This window comes from Notolepis coatsorum (genome assembly GCF_963971535.1).
Source record: "Notolepis coatsorum genome assembly, chromosome: 4".
Taxonomy (NCBI): Eukaryota; Metazoa; Chordata; class Actinopteri; order Aulopiformes; family Paralepididae; genus Notolepis; species Notolepis coatsorum.
Window position 1 is genome coordinate 207,650,976 of NC_140168.1, and position 15,114 is coordinate 207,666,089.

Genomic DNA, 15,114 nt, shown 5'->3' on the forward strand with positions numbered 1-15,114 from the left:
ATTAACGTTAGCGAGTTAGCATGTTAGCTCACGTTCATACGGGCGGCACTGGGAAACATCTACAAGAGGAGGAAATCCACTTTACACACTAAAGGAAGGATCGACTGGACTATCGTGAGTGTTTACAACAGAAATGGCTTGGGTTATTGGAAATATTGGACCGTTTGATGACAATGTAGCCCCTTTCGTGACTGTGATGCATGGAGTGAATCCACAGTCACTTGCTCCTCAATAGGAAACTAACCTAGATTTACCATGAAGCGATCTGTGTGTAGGTGTATGTGCTTATTACCGTTGGCTGCGGCTGGGGTCATTTCATGTATGGACGAGGAGACATAATAGTGATAATCTAGCGTTGATTTCAGGATGATTAGATAATCAGCCGAAAAATTACAACGTGATGACTGGATTACAGTCAAATGCATTTTTCTCGTCTTTTTCCTGGAATTACTGAAAAACACCCAAACCATACTCTATTCAAAACGATATAAAACGGAAATGTACGAATGAAAAAACAATCTGTCTCGGCAATGTTGACTAGAAGCAGCTCACTGAGACCCAACAGCGTTATTAGACCCATAGATATAATATAAGATATATTTTAAGCACTCACAAATGCCACAGTCTAAAACTATATCCATTGAATAAAGACCTGGCAATGGGGTATTAGCGCCCCCTGCTGTGGCGGTCAATGTGTTAAGGGGTTAATTGTATACTCGACATCACTGTAAATGACGGAAACCTCAAGTGTTTAAATAAAGGTTGAATGAGGCACATCCACTACCTTTCATGTCACTCTCCGTGTCGCCTGTCTTGTCGCCGGGCGGCTCTTGGGCCTCGCCGGTCCTCCTCATCTTGGGGGGCATCTCCCCCTCAGCCTCAGAGCCCTCCCCCGTCCTCTTCATTTTGGGGGCCATCTTCCCCTCAGAGCCCTCCCCCGTCCTCTTCATTTTGGGGGCCATCTCCCCCTCAGCCTCAGAACCCTCCCCCGTCCTCTTCATCTTGGGGGCCATCTCCCCCTCAGCCTCAGAGCCCTCCCCCGCCCTCTTCATCTTGGGGGCCATCTCCCCCTCAGCCTCAGAGCCCTCCCCCGCCCTCTTCATCTTGGGGGCCATCTCCCCCTCAGAACCCTCCCCCATCCTCTTCATCTTGGGGGCCATCTCCCCCTCAGAGCCCTCCCCCGCCCTCTTCATCTTGGGGGCCATCTCGCCCTCAGAACCCTCCCCCATCCTCTTCATCTTGGGGGCCATCTCCCCCTCAGAGCCCTCCCCCGCCCTCTTCATCTTGGGGGCCATCTCCCCCTCAGAACCCTCCCCCGTCCTCTTGGGGGCCATCTCCCCCTCAGAGCCCTCCCCCGCCCTCTTCATCTTGGGGGCCATCTCGCCCTCAGAACCCTCCCCCATCCTCTTCATCTTGGGGGCCATCTCCCCCTCAGAGCCCTCCCCCGCCCTCTTCATCTTGGGGGCCATCTCGCCCTCAGAACCCTCCCCCATCCTCTTCATCTTGGGGGCCATCTCCCCCTCAGAGCCCTCCCCCGCCCTCTTCATCTTGGGGGCCATCTCCCCCTCAGAGCCCTCCCCCGTCCTCTTCATCTTGGGGGCCATCTCCCCCTCAGAACCCTCCCCCGTCCTCTTGGGGGCCATCTCCCCCTCAGAGCCCTCCCCCGCCCTCTTCATCTTGGGGGCCATCTCCCCCTCAGCCTCAGAGCCCTCCCCCGTCCTCTTCATCTTGGGGGCCATCTCCCCCTCAGAACCCTCCCCTGTCCTCTTCATCTTGGGGGCCATCTCCCCCTCAGAACCCTCCCCCGTCCTCTTCATCTTGGGGGCCATCTCCCCCTCAGAACCCTCCCCTGTCCTCTTCATCTTGGGGGCCATCTCTCCCTCTCCCTCAGCCTCAGAACCCTCCCCCGTCCTCTTTATCTTGGGGGCCATTTCCCCCCCCGGGCCCTCGACCTCAGAGCCCTCCCCCATCCTCTTCATCTTGGGGGCCATCTCCCCCTCAGAACCCTCCCCTGTCCTCTTTATCTTGGTGGCCATTTCCCCCCCCGGGCCCTCCCCCGTCCTCTTCATCTTGGGGGCCATCTCCCCCGGGCCCTCGGCCTCAGAGCCCTCCCCCGTCGCCGAGCGTCGCCTCTTCTTGTCGCTCTGTTTGGCCGCCGTCTTCTGAGTGACGGGGATCTCCGCCTCTAGGATCCCCACCGTCGCCGAGCGCTTCCTCTTCCTCTCCGAGGGCTCCGCCTCCATCTTTGCCTCCTTGCCTTCATCGGCAGACGTCTGCAGGGTGCCCTCTTTCTTCTTCTTCTTCTTCCTCCTCTTCTTCTCCTCTTCCTCACCTGCAAGAAGGTCAAAAGAAGGGAAACAAAACACTGAGCGGCCTCGATACTCTTCTTCAAAATCAGGGTATCTGCAAGTTTCAACAAGTTCAATTTAAGACCTTTTTAAGACCAATTTCACAACCATACTAGCAAAATAAACAGTGACACTGAACTGGCGGCTGCACTTGGTGCCAATTTAAATGCTTGCGCATGGAATACTCTTACCAGATGCACCAAGCTCCCGGTAGCCCCGTAAAAAAACAATAACTTGAGTATAAAAACATATTATTTCAACTCCCAACAGATGTTATATAATTTTTTTAATCAAATATTCAACAGACGTTATATTTTATACCTGTGCAATGAAGTGTAAGATGTTTAATACCTTTTTATGGCTTTAAATTGAGAATTATGAATTTAAGACGTTTTAATACGCTGCAGATACCCTGTATTTATAGGCATGTTAGACTTTCCTTTAGTAATGTGAGTGGGTTTCTTCATTGAGCGCTTCCTCATCATTAGGACACGCGTATCTTATGTATTATTATAACTTGGCATCTCCTGAAGCCAGAGACCGTGACCTTCTCTGTGGCAGCGAGAGGCAGGAACGTACCTGACGTGGCCTGGTCGGCTCCTGGTAGAGGGGGAATGGGCTTCCTGTTCTTCGTCTTGGGGAAAATCCCAGGCTTCCTGGGAGCGTCTTCTGGAGGGTTGTGCAGCATCTGTTACAGAGACAGACGTGAGTCGTCTCAACCAAAACAATAGAGCTGCCTCCTTTTTAAATCGGTTAGTCGACGGAGACTTAGAATGACACAACGTTGATCTTAGTGCCGAGGGAGGGACTTGGGAAACTGGGTCCAGGACTTCTTCTTAGCTAGGAGACGGCACTTTGCACCAGATGTCTGATCAGAAAGGCCACCAGTGGGCTCCCACTCAACCTTGCGTTTTACTATGTTTTTTTTTAACTATATTTCTTGTTATTCTTTCTTAGCACTTTTGTAAATAATGTGACTGCTGCTTCTATACTACTTATTGTTACCATTGTTGTTTCGTAATTGTGCACTGTTGAGTCTGAGCTCGAAATACAAAAATGGCATTAACTGCAATACCCCTGTATTGTTGGGTACTTGAAAAATAAAGAACTTGAACTACTGAGGAATAGCAATGGATGGCATATCTAATTGTAGAATTTCCTTTCCTTTTGTTAATACCTCCCTTCCCCCTTCCTCTACCCTCATTCTATTCTTTCACCCCCCACCTGGTGACCCCGCCCCCACCCCTCATTCTATTATTTCACCCCCCACCTGGTGACCTCTTCCCCCACCCCTCATTCTATTATTTCACCCCCCACCTGGTGATCCCTTCCCCCTTCCTCTACCCTCATTCTATTATTTCACCCCCCACCTGGTGATCCCTTCCCCCTTCCTCTACCCTCATTCTATTCTTTCACCCCCCACCTGGTGACCCCGCCCCCACCCCTCATTCTATTCTTTCACCCCCCCACCTGGTGACCTCTTCCCCCACCCCTCATTCTATTATTTCACCCCCCACCTGGTGATCCCTTCCCCCTTCCTCTACCCTCATTCTATTATTTCACCCCCCACCTGGTGATCCCTTCCCCCTTCCTCTACCCTCATTCTATTCTTTCACCCCTCACCTGGTGACCCCTTCCCCCACCCCTCACCTGGTGACCCCTTCCCCCACGCCTCATTCTATTCCTTCACCCCTCACCTGGTGACCCCTTCCCCCACCCCTCATTCTATTCTTTCACCCCTCACCTGGTGACCCCTTCCCCCACCCCTCACCTGGTGACCCCTTCCCCCACGCCTCATTCTATTCCTTCACCCCTCACCTGGTGACCCCTTCCCCCGCCCCTCAATCCATTTCTTTCACCCCTCACCTGGTGACCCCTTCCCCCGCCCACTTTCTTTGTCTCAGATAGTTCTCTTCCCACTGCTCCTGACCAGAGAAAGTCAAGTCCTCAACCAAAACTCCTAAACTAACTTTTTATTCTATGTACCATGTTTTAATAATAAATTAGTATCAACCAAGATGATTTGATCATGCGCATAATTAACCTTTCCGGTTCCACCACATAAGACTAACAACAATTAGAAATGTAGAGCTGTAGTAAGGAAATTACAACAATAATGTTTACTGCTTTCAAAGAGGATCATATAAATGTTGTCGGTGCATAAGAGAGTTGTAAGAAAGAATGGCTCTTCATGAAAAAGGTTGATATTGGTTTGGGGACAAAGAATGTCTGGATAGCTAACAAAGCTTGTTAAAACATATCGTCAGATCATATACCCACGTGTGTAATGTTAGCAACAGATCGATACAAGAAACCTCTCTGTTGCCATGTCTAACAGTTTGTCCTAAAAACAAACCTTGCAGATAAACATACTGCCAGATCATAGGTAACGTTATTCACCAAACTATTATGCAATGATAGTAGCCATTAGGGGTCGGAATCGCCAGAGACCTCACGATACGATACTATCGCGATACTTGCGTCACGATAGTATCGCGGTACTAAATATATCGCGATACGCTGAGTATTGCAGGTTTTTTATTTTAATTTGATCACATTTAATTTATTACCTTTTTTCAACTGCAAAGTAAAACTTTGTCAACATGTTTTATCTAATAAAATAAAGTTCAGTCTGTTCATCTCACTTCAATAATTTGTATTGCAGAACATGGTATTTTCTCAAGCAGACAGATGTCAACACTGTAATCTGTGTTTCAAGTTTCAAGTTTCTTTAATAGTTGTCATACAGAAGTACAGAATACTTTTATACAAAATGCTTCTTACTGTTACGCTCCAGAGACTGTGCAAGACAAGATAAGTATGAAATAAAATAACATAGTATAGCATGTGAATTAGAAGGGAAAAAAAATGAGGTCACAGTGTTCAGTATAGACATATGTACAATGTTCGATGCAGAATAGACGTAACTGAGTTACCATATAATATACAATACTATGCAGTGTACTAATATACAATACTATATAGTGCAAGGCAGAAATGGGATGAGGTGCAATTTAGGTACAATTTACAGTAGGTGTACGAGTTGTAGTGCAAATCCTTTATCAATAAATATAAAGTGTGTTTGTGTGATCTAAAGTGTGGAGAGTGGGTGCTGCAGTGTGTTGTTTGTTTAAGTGAGTGTGTGCGTGTGGGTGTGGTGTGTGTGCTGTGTGCATTTGATGGTTGTTGCATAGTGTTTATTGTTCGTTTAGCAGCCTGATGGCCTGGGGATAGAAGCTTCTTCTGAGTCTTTCTGTGCTCGTCTTAAGACTCCGGTATCGCTTGCCTGACCGCAGCAGTTCAAAGAGGCAGTTGTTCGGGTGGCTGGAGTCCTTGATGATTCTCTTAGCCTTACCCCTGCACCGCTTGTTGTAAATGTTCTGGAGGGTGGGAAGCCCCCCTCCAATTGTGCGTTCGGCTGAACGTGTCACTCTTTGTAGTCTGCTACGGTCTTGTGCAGTGCTATTCCCAAACCAGGAGGTGATGTTGCCAGTCAGGATGCTCTCTATTGTACATGAGTAGAAGTTCCTAAGGATCTTCTGACTGACTTGGAACTTCCTTAGGCGCCTGAGGAAGTAGAGGCGTTGTCGTGCCTTCTTCACAACACTGTCAATGTGTGTGGTCCATGTCAAGTCCTCGGATATGTGGGCTCCGAGGTACTTGAAACTGTTCACTCTCTCAACCGGTGCCCCGTCGATGCTGAGGGGGCTGTAGTCCTTGACCCCCGACCTCCTGAAGTCCACAATCATCACTTTTGTTTTGCTGACGTTCAGGGAGAGGCAGTTCTCCTGACACCACTGTGACAGATTCTCTACCTCTTCCAGGTAGGCCCTCTCGTCGTTGGCAGAGATCAGGCCCACCACTACTGTGTCATCAGCAAATTTGATGATTGTGTTGTTGTTCCGCTGTGCCACGCAGTCATGTGTGTACAGGGAGTAGAGGAGGGGGCTCAGAACACAGCCCTGGGGGGCCCCTATGTTGAGCGTGATGGATGAGGATGTGCAGTTGCCTGCTCTTACCACCTGGGGTCTGCCCGTCAGGAAGTCCAAGACCCACTGGCAGTTTGTACCTGACAAACTGAACCGTTTGTATTACAGTCATATTCCAACTTAACTGAATACACATGTGTGTGTGTGTGGACTACTGCACTATTACAGGTATTGAAATGAACAATGCAACTTTTTTTATGAATAATTAAATATCGATACTTGGCGTCCCTGTATCGATACAGTATCGCCACACAAAGTATCACGATACTACTACGTATCGATTCCCCCCCCCCACCCCTAGTAGACATCGTTAGCTTGCCGTCTCATAGCTGGTGGAATAGAAACCTCTCCACTGCCAGGTTGAAGCTAACAAGCTACGATTCATCATATTATGATAGAGTGTTCTAGGTATTAAATGATCAGGTGTGGCTTATATATAGATATATAATTTTAATAACCAAATCAAATCAAATGTAATTGTAAGGCCTAACAACACACGTTAATGTCCCCATAATAAGGTTAATGTTAACACATTGACCGCCAGCAGCAGGGGGCGCTGATCCCCCTTCATCGCCAGGTCTTTATTCAATGGATATAGTTTTAGACTGCGACATTTGCGAGTGATTAAAATTAGGGCTGTCAGTTTATCGTGTTAATTAGATGAATTAATTACACAGCAAATTATCGCGTTATGAAAATTTATTTAAAAAAAATCTCTCATTCATTCCATAAGAACGTAGAATACACATTTATAGACTTTTATTTTAATATGGCCCATTTGCATGTTCTTGGTATCTGATTCTATAGGGACATCTATGGATCTCAGGGAATGTATTCCCAGTGTCAGAAATACTGTCTGTTACTAGGCTTGAGTAAATTGTAATGAACCAAATGAGAATATCAATTAATTTTTTTTTATCTTTGACTGTGAATAACACCATGCTAAAATTGACCAAACCTAAAAAATCTAAGCAAATTAATAAATGGAAGATGATTAAACAGAAGGTTTTGTAGATACAGTACTGAATTCTGCCATCCGGACACATACAATTTGAAATATGATTATAGAATATAGAATATCAGGCATAAAATGGTTATGTGATTAAAATGTGATTAATTAGATTAATTAATTACAAATCCTGTAATTAATTAGATAAAAAAATTTAATCGCCTGACCGCACTACTTAAAATTAGGGATGTCCGATATTATCGGCCGATATCGGCAGTAAAATGTGATATCGGAAAATATCGGTATCGGTTTAAAAAAGAAAAAAAACAATAACAATATTTGTTATATATATATCCAGTGAAATTATTAATTACCTGAAATTATTCCGTTTTTTGGGGGGGGGGAACCCTGCATATATCGGTATCGGTTGATATCGGTATCGGAAATTAAGAGTTGGACAATATCGGAATATCGGTATCGGTAAAAAAGCCAATATCGAGCATCCCTACTTAAAATATATCTTATATTATATCCATGGGTCTAATAACGCCGTCGACTGTCAGTGAGTTGCTTCCAGTCAACATGCCCGAGACATTGTTTTTTCATCTGTACATTTCCGTTTTATACCATTTTGAATAGAGTATGGTTTGGGTGCTTTTGAGTAATTCCAGGAAAAAGACGAGAAAAAGGCATTCGACTGTAATCCAGTCATCACGTTGTAATTTTTCAGCTGATTATCTAATCATCCTGAAATCAACGCTAGATTATCATTATTATATCTCGTCGTGCATACATGAAATTACTGTCGTAGCGGTCAGGTTTATGACACTCTTCACAGAAATCTGCTCGTCATCCCAGTGTTTGTTTTTCCCAGGGGGCCGCGGGGCACCACCGCAGGTTATCAGTCACAAATGAAGGTCATTACCTCACAGTGTGCTGGAGGACAGTCACTGAGGCTGCAGGTCGTGTTGGTGCTCTAACCTTCTCTGCAACTCTTATCACTGTACGTATTAATACCACAACTATATTTATATATATATAATATATAGTTGTGGTATATATATATATATATATGATATATAGTTGTGGTATATATATATATATAATATAGTTGTGGTATATATAATATATAGTTGTGGTATTATAATATAGTATATAGTTGTGGTATATATATATATGATATATAGTTGTGGTATATATATATATAATATATAGTTGTGGTATTATTGTATATATATATAATATAATATATAGTTGTGGTATTATTGTATATATATAATATAGTATATAGTTGTGGTATATATATATGATATATAGTTGTGGTATATATATAATATATAGTTGTGGTATATATCATATATAATATATAGTTGTGGTATTATTGTATATATATAATATAGTATATAGTTGTGCCTGATAACTATTAATTATATAATTATTAAAATGATATATCTATACATAAATGCACCATTTACAACTCTCTACATACATCTGATTAGCACCATTACTCAGTAGTACTAATTTAAATATTTTATACCGAGTTTAAATCATCTGTACATTGTATATTACTGTTACACTTTACGGTTATATTTGCACACTGGTTGGATGCCAAACGTCTTTTTGTTTTACTGTACTTGTGCTGTTGTATGACGACAATAAAATGTAATCTATTGAATTTAATTCAAAATGGACCAGGTATCCATCCTCCTCACCTCTATGGCTTTCTGCGCGTCCTCCTCCTTCTCAAACTCCACGAAGGCGAAGCCCTTGGGGTCCCCCGTGGTCTTGTATTTGGGGATGCTGATGTAGACCACGTTCCCACACTTAGTGAACACTCTCTCTACCCAGCCGTGGGTCACGTCCTTGGGGAGGAGTTCCTGGAAACATGAAAGAAGTGAAACCAGTGTGACTCGTGGATTCTGTTCCTCGTCGTTAAAACTAAAATACTTGTTGGGCGGCTACGTGGCGTAGTGGGCAAGGCGCTCGCCACTAATGTGGAGACGCTGGGCTCGCCTGTTCGCCTGTTCGAGCCCAGCGCTCCACATTGCTTTCAGTTTAGCTGGTCGTTCATACTAATACACATTGGACGTATTAGGGGGTGGGAAACTGATGGGTGGGGATCGGGCGTTGTGGACAGCGACTCCTACAGGTCGGTTGGTGCGCCTGCGCAGTAGAATCAGGAAGTGTCGGGGGCAGCGTGAGCCTCCCACGCGTTACTCCTCGCCACTGAGAGATGGAGCTGCGCAGGTGAAAAGATGCGACTGCTGTTACCTAAAGTACCGGAGGGGACTTGTGCTATGTATGACTTAGTCCGCATTGCAGCCGGCTTGTGGGAGGCAAGAAACAGCGTTCGTGACAGGGGAGGGTTGAATTGGATGATACGAAATTGGGATGGGAGAAAATATAGAAAATGGGAGAAAAAGTGGACACATTTTTTTTTTTTTTTTTTAATACTTGTATTAGTGACATAGAGAGTTCTATCATCAACGTAACAAGACAAGCCTGACACTGCTCCACTTGTCACCACGTTGGAAGCGTTTAATGGTCAAGGTCAGATTTATTAATTTTTTTTATCCACTTTTTCTCACATTTTCTATATTTTCTCCCATCCCAATTTCGTATCATCCAATTCAACCCTCCCCTGTCACGAACGCTGTTTCTTGCCTCCCACAAGCCGGCTGCAATGTGGACTAAGTCATACATAGCACAAGTCCCCTCCGGTACTTGAGGTAACAGCAGTCGCATCTTTTCACCTGCGCAGCTCGATCTCTCAGTGGCGAGGAGTAACGCGTGGGAGGCTCACGCTGCCCCCGACACTTCCTGATTCTACTGCGCAGGCGCACCAACCGACCTGTAGGAGTCGCTGTCCACAACGCCCGATCCCCACCCATCAGTTTCCCACCCCCTAATACGTCCAATGTGTATTAGTATGAACGACCAGCTAAACTGAAAGCAATGTGGAGCGCTGGGCTCGAACAGGCGAACAGGCGAGCCCAGCGTCTCCGCATTCGTGGCGAGCGCCTTGCCCACTACGCCACGTAGCCGCCCACAAGGTCAGATTTATTCATATAGCACATTTTAAAACAACAGAGGTTGACCAAAGTGCTGCACGATACAAAGTTAATGTAAATACAATACTAATTAAAATACAACACAAGGTGCACAATTGACAAACAGAAATAGTACTGCAAACAGTACTGCACATATAACACAATAATATAACGCATATAATACAAATACAATATAAAATGCACAGTCAAAACAGAAGCACGGATGTACGGCTCAACCTTAATGAAAAGCCAGTGAGAAGAGGTGAGTCTTTAACAAAGACTTAAAGATTGCTAGGGTTGGGGCAGATATAATATGAGAAGGTAAACTGTTCCACAGCTTGAGGGCAGATCTAATATGAGAAGGTGAACTGTTCCACAGCTTGGGGGCAGATCTACTATGAGAAGGTAAACTGTTCCACAGCTTGGGGGCAGATCTACTATGAGAAGGTAAACTGCTCCACAGCTTGGGGGCAGATCTGATATGAGAAGGTAAACTGCTCCACAGCTTGGGGGCAAATATAATATGTAAAGGTAAACTGTTCCACAGCTTGAGGGCAGATCTAATATGAGAAGGTGAACTGTTCCACAGCTTGAGGGCAGATCTAATATGAGAAGGTGAACTGTTCCACAGCTTGGGGGCAGATCTGATATGTAAAGGTGAACTGTTCCACAGCTTGGGGGCAGATCTGATATGAGAAGGTAAACTGTTCCACAGCTTGGGGGCAGATCTGATATGAGAAGGTAAACTGTTCCACAGCTTGCGGGCAGATATAATATGTAAAGGTACTTGTTCCACAGCTTGGGGGCAGATCTGATATGTAAAGGTGAACTGTTCCACAGCTTGGGGGCAGATATAATATGTAAAGGTGAACTGTTCCACAGCTTGGGGGCAGATATAATATGTAAAGGTACTTGTTCCACAGCTTGGGGGCAGATCTAATAGGTAAAGGTAAACTGCTCCACAGCTTGGGGGCAGATCTTACATTTACATTTAGTCATTTAGCTGACGCTTTTATCCAAAGCGACTTACAAGTTCTGTACGACAAGCCATCAGGAAGGGCACAACTCTATCAGCTGAGCAACAATGTTCATCAAAGTGTTGAGTGCTACAGTGTAGGTTAGTTTATTAGGACAAGTGCATGACAGTACGGTTAGTTAGGGTTAGATTTTTTTTTTATAGTTTTTTTTTTAAACATCTAACATATACAGCTAAACTGTTCCACAGCTTGGGAGCAGCTGCTCCAAAGGTTGGTTGGTAGGTAATGGTTGGTTTAAACTTGACAACAAAACAAACATAAACCAGTGTTCCAAAAACAGGCTACATTTGTATAACTTGATCACTCAACCAATGCACAACCACAACCACTGTGTTTTATTGACGAAATGTTAACTATAGGACAACAGGTTCTCAGGAACCACATACTGTATGATCCAATGGAGTATTTATAGGAGATTCTCATTTAGGGATGTCCCCACCAAGTTTTGTTTGTGCTCCCGATCCAAGTAATTTAATATTGAATATGTGCCGACACAGAGTCCCAATCTGATATTTGTATTTTCCTAGATAACACAGCTGCATACTTCAAGTAGGTAAAACATAAGTAAAAAGTAAAATGTAGGTAAGATATGCTTGATAATTGAATAGCTCTGCTTGAAGAAAATAAAATTGCCTACATCACAGTTTTCCCTTAATTTTGTTAAGAAGAAATGATCTGAATTGGATCTGGTTTAATATAGCTGATGCTGCTCAATTAAAACATGCCGTGATCAGCTGCGATTCCGATCTGAACACCGCTGACTTTGCTTTTAAACCGCTTAACATGCAACGGCCCGTATTCGGCTTTACCCGGATCTCTCTCAAAGACCCATTTCTGAACGGATTTTTATCAAATTTGGACCTGTACTACATAAGACTTCAGGCTATGGATCCACTGTGTTTTCCAGCGTATACTATTTTTTTTATTGCAACTGCTACAGACATTTTTTGTACACAAATTCAAGTTCAACTCAAGTCTATTTCATTAGCACTAAAAGTGATTTTCCTTTATTGCATTAGTAACTTCAGAATGTTATCTTTCAAAAGAGCCCAGGCTTATGCATGAGCTATAAGTATAAAGCTAAGCTTTGGCAAAAAGTATGCAGTCCTCAAGGTCACTTTTCCGGGTGCCTGTTAAGAGGTTAAAAGCCGTGAGAACCAAACGTATGGAGAAAGTAACTCCACACTAAAACAGTTGCATCACGTGTGCCTGTTTCCCTTCACCGTGAAGGAAGTCGATACGACTGATTCTATAAGTAGAAGCAGGAGAAGAAAACTCTAGTTTTACCACATAGACCGTGCGTCCGTCCACGTCTCTCGGGAGCTCTCCGATCGGATGCTGGCGCCTGACTTTATTTCCCTCGAGGTTGACCTGAAACACAAAAGAAAACACATTCATTACGAAATCAATTTACGCTTGAACTGGATAATCTACAAAGCGAAGGAAAAGTACAAATCCGAGAGCGCCACAGCTACGGTCGGCATGCATTTCTTCTTCATAATGAGTCGCAAAACAAAAACAGATGCATTCAAAGAGACGGTACCTCGACTACAGAGGAGTTCTTCAGAGCCCTGGCAATCAGCTTGACGTCAGTCGTGAGCTTTTTCATCCGGTTGAAGCTCGTCAACATAGATATATCCACATCTGCGGGGACACAGAGAACACGCGTCAACATAAAGCATTGGATGCGATGCAACGGGACGTCTCTTTGTAAGGAATATAATAATGAGTCCATTTTATGTCCACAAATCACATTAGAGACCGACAGCACGTTGGTGATCAAAGGTGCCTTCAGTGAGATTTCCAATAGTTTTGGAATGAAGACTGTAGAGACTCAACCACGTACTATTGCGTGAAATAGACACGCAATTTAATGGTTGAATCTAAACTTGAAAAAGACCGGAAGGGTCGAAACGTTGCATCTGCTGCTATTATTTGTGACAATTAAAAACACCTTGGAGCATCAAAAAGTGAGTTGCGAGCCCCGCTTTGTTTTATGTACTACTGTTTCTACAGTTTGGCTCAGCACCAAGGATCGGAGGATGTGCGTTATTTATTTTTTCTGAATCTAAACAGTCCCCACCCAATGGGGCGACAGTGGTTAGAGCAGTCGTCTGGGAGGTTAGAGCAGTCGTCTGGTTCCCGGTTCGATTCCCACTCCTCCCGGGCAACGTGTCGATGTGTCCTTGAGCAAGACACTTAACCCCTAATTGCTCCCGATGAGCAGGTTGGCACCTTGCATGGTTGCCTCTGCCGTCGGTGTGTGAACGTATGAGTGAATGGGTAAAATGTGAGGAACAAATTGTAAAGCACTTTGGATAAAAGCGCTATATAAATGCAGCCATTTACCATTTAGACTCGACCATTAAATTACACGTTCAGAGGAGGTCAGGTGGCGTAGCGGAGATTGCGCTCGTCACCAATGCAAGAGACTGCGGTCTCGACTCCCGGAGTCAGCATTGCCTTGGCTTGGGCTGATCGCTATACTAACTCGTTTGGCTGGGTTAGGGGGAGGGAAGCCGTGGGTGGGAAACTGGCGTTGTGGATAGCGACGCCTACAGGTCAGGTCTAGGCGCTTGCTCAGCGGAGGCAGGACTTGAGGAAGGCAGCGTGACCTCCCACGCATTACACTTCACCAATGAGAGCCCTCGTTGCCAGGTGAGAAGAGAGCCACTGGCTGTCGCCGCACGTGTCGGAGGAAGCGTGCGGATACTTCAGGGTTCCCTTGTACCGACCAGTAGGAGAACATGCGCACAACAACCAGGTAGGGGAGGGGGGGGAATTGGCACAACGACTAAATTGGGATGGGGAGAAAACAGAGAAAAATCGGAGAAAGAGATACAAAAAAAATAAAAAGTACAAGTTCAGTCCACTTAACACTTTGAGAGCCACTCACGGCTAATCTCGTGTTTACGATAGTTACGTTGAAAGCCACTCACGAGATTTCTCGGAATTATTATTATTATTTTTTTAGCGATCTGAAATCATATTGCATCACGCGAGCCTACCCTAGCCTACCCAAGGGCCGCCGGCGATCAGATGTGAAAAAGCGCCCCCCTATCGTCTCCCAGATGGTAAATCACCCTTTTGGAATGGACTCAATGAAAATGGATGGGAAAAAAAATTCCAGTCCACATTTCACTTCTCACCCATGCAGCCGGAGTACCAGAGTTCATTCAGGGGGCTCTGAGCCCCGCGGATCATGAGTTCTACTGTATACACGTTAGATCTATACACTTATTGATTTTTTCGAATGGTGATCAGGAATTGGAATATACCAGTTGGATACCATCTGATGTCAGGTAAAGAATCTATGTTATCAGTGTTAGGATAATCAGACTCGTTTTCATGAAGATATAAGCTTTTTTGTGATATGTGCTCCAGCTGTTTCACTGTAAAATCAACGAGGAAATGAAAGCAGCCATTATCAGCGCGTGCCTCGAACGTGCGTGCACGTATACTATTGATCATCTAGCGTTTATTTGAAAACGATTCATAAATAGGCCGACAAATATCAACGTTCTGGAATATTCCAGTAAAAGGCGATCATCACAGAATGGGCTGTTTTTCACCTCAAAACGGGTGCTTTTCAAAATGCTCTCAAACGGAAATGAAGCGATAAAAAAACAATCTGCCTTGACAACACTGACTGGAAAATGATTCTTTGATAAGCAACGGGCAGATTAGACACATAGCCATAATTTAAAACATAGATTAGGCGATATTAACGTTAACATTGGC

General features: G+C 44.6%; 1 protein-coding gene across 1 annotated transcript in view; it reads right to left on the reverse strand.

The window, feature by feature from the left end:
* Nucleotides 1-15,114, reverse strand: part of larp7 (La ribonucleoprotein 7, transcriptional regulator) — a 52,377-nt gene that overhangs the window by 23,076 nt on the left and 14,187 nt on the right. Inside the window, exons 3-7 of the mRNA XM_084312202.1 lie at nucleotides 12,917-13,017; nucleotides 12,661-12,744; nucleotides 8,999-9,163; nucleotides 2,928-3,036; nucleotides 785-2,332 (exon numbers count right to left, since the gene is read on the reverse strand). Of these exons, the coding sequence (XP_084168328.1) occupies nucleotides 785-2,332; nucleotides 2,928-3,036; nucleotides 8,999-9,163; nucleotides 12,661-12,744; nucleotides 12,917-13,017 (2,007 nt within the window). The remainder of the gene's footprint in view (nucleotides 1-784; nucleotides 2,333-2,927; nucleotides 3,037-8,998; nucleotides 9,164-12,660; nucleotides 12,745-12,916; nucleotides 13,018-15,114) is intronic.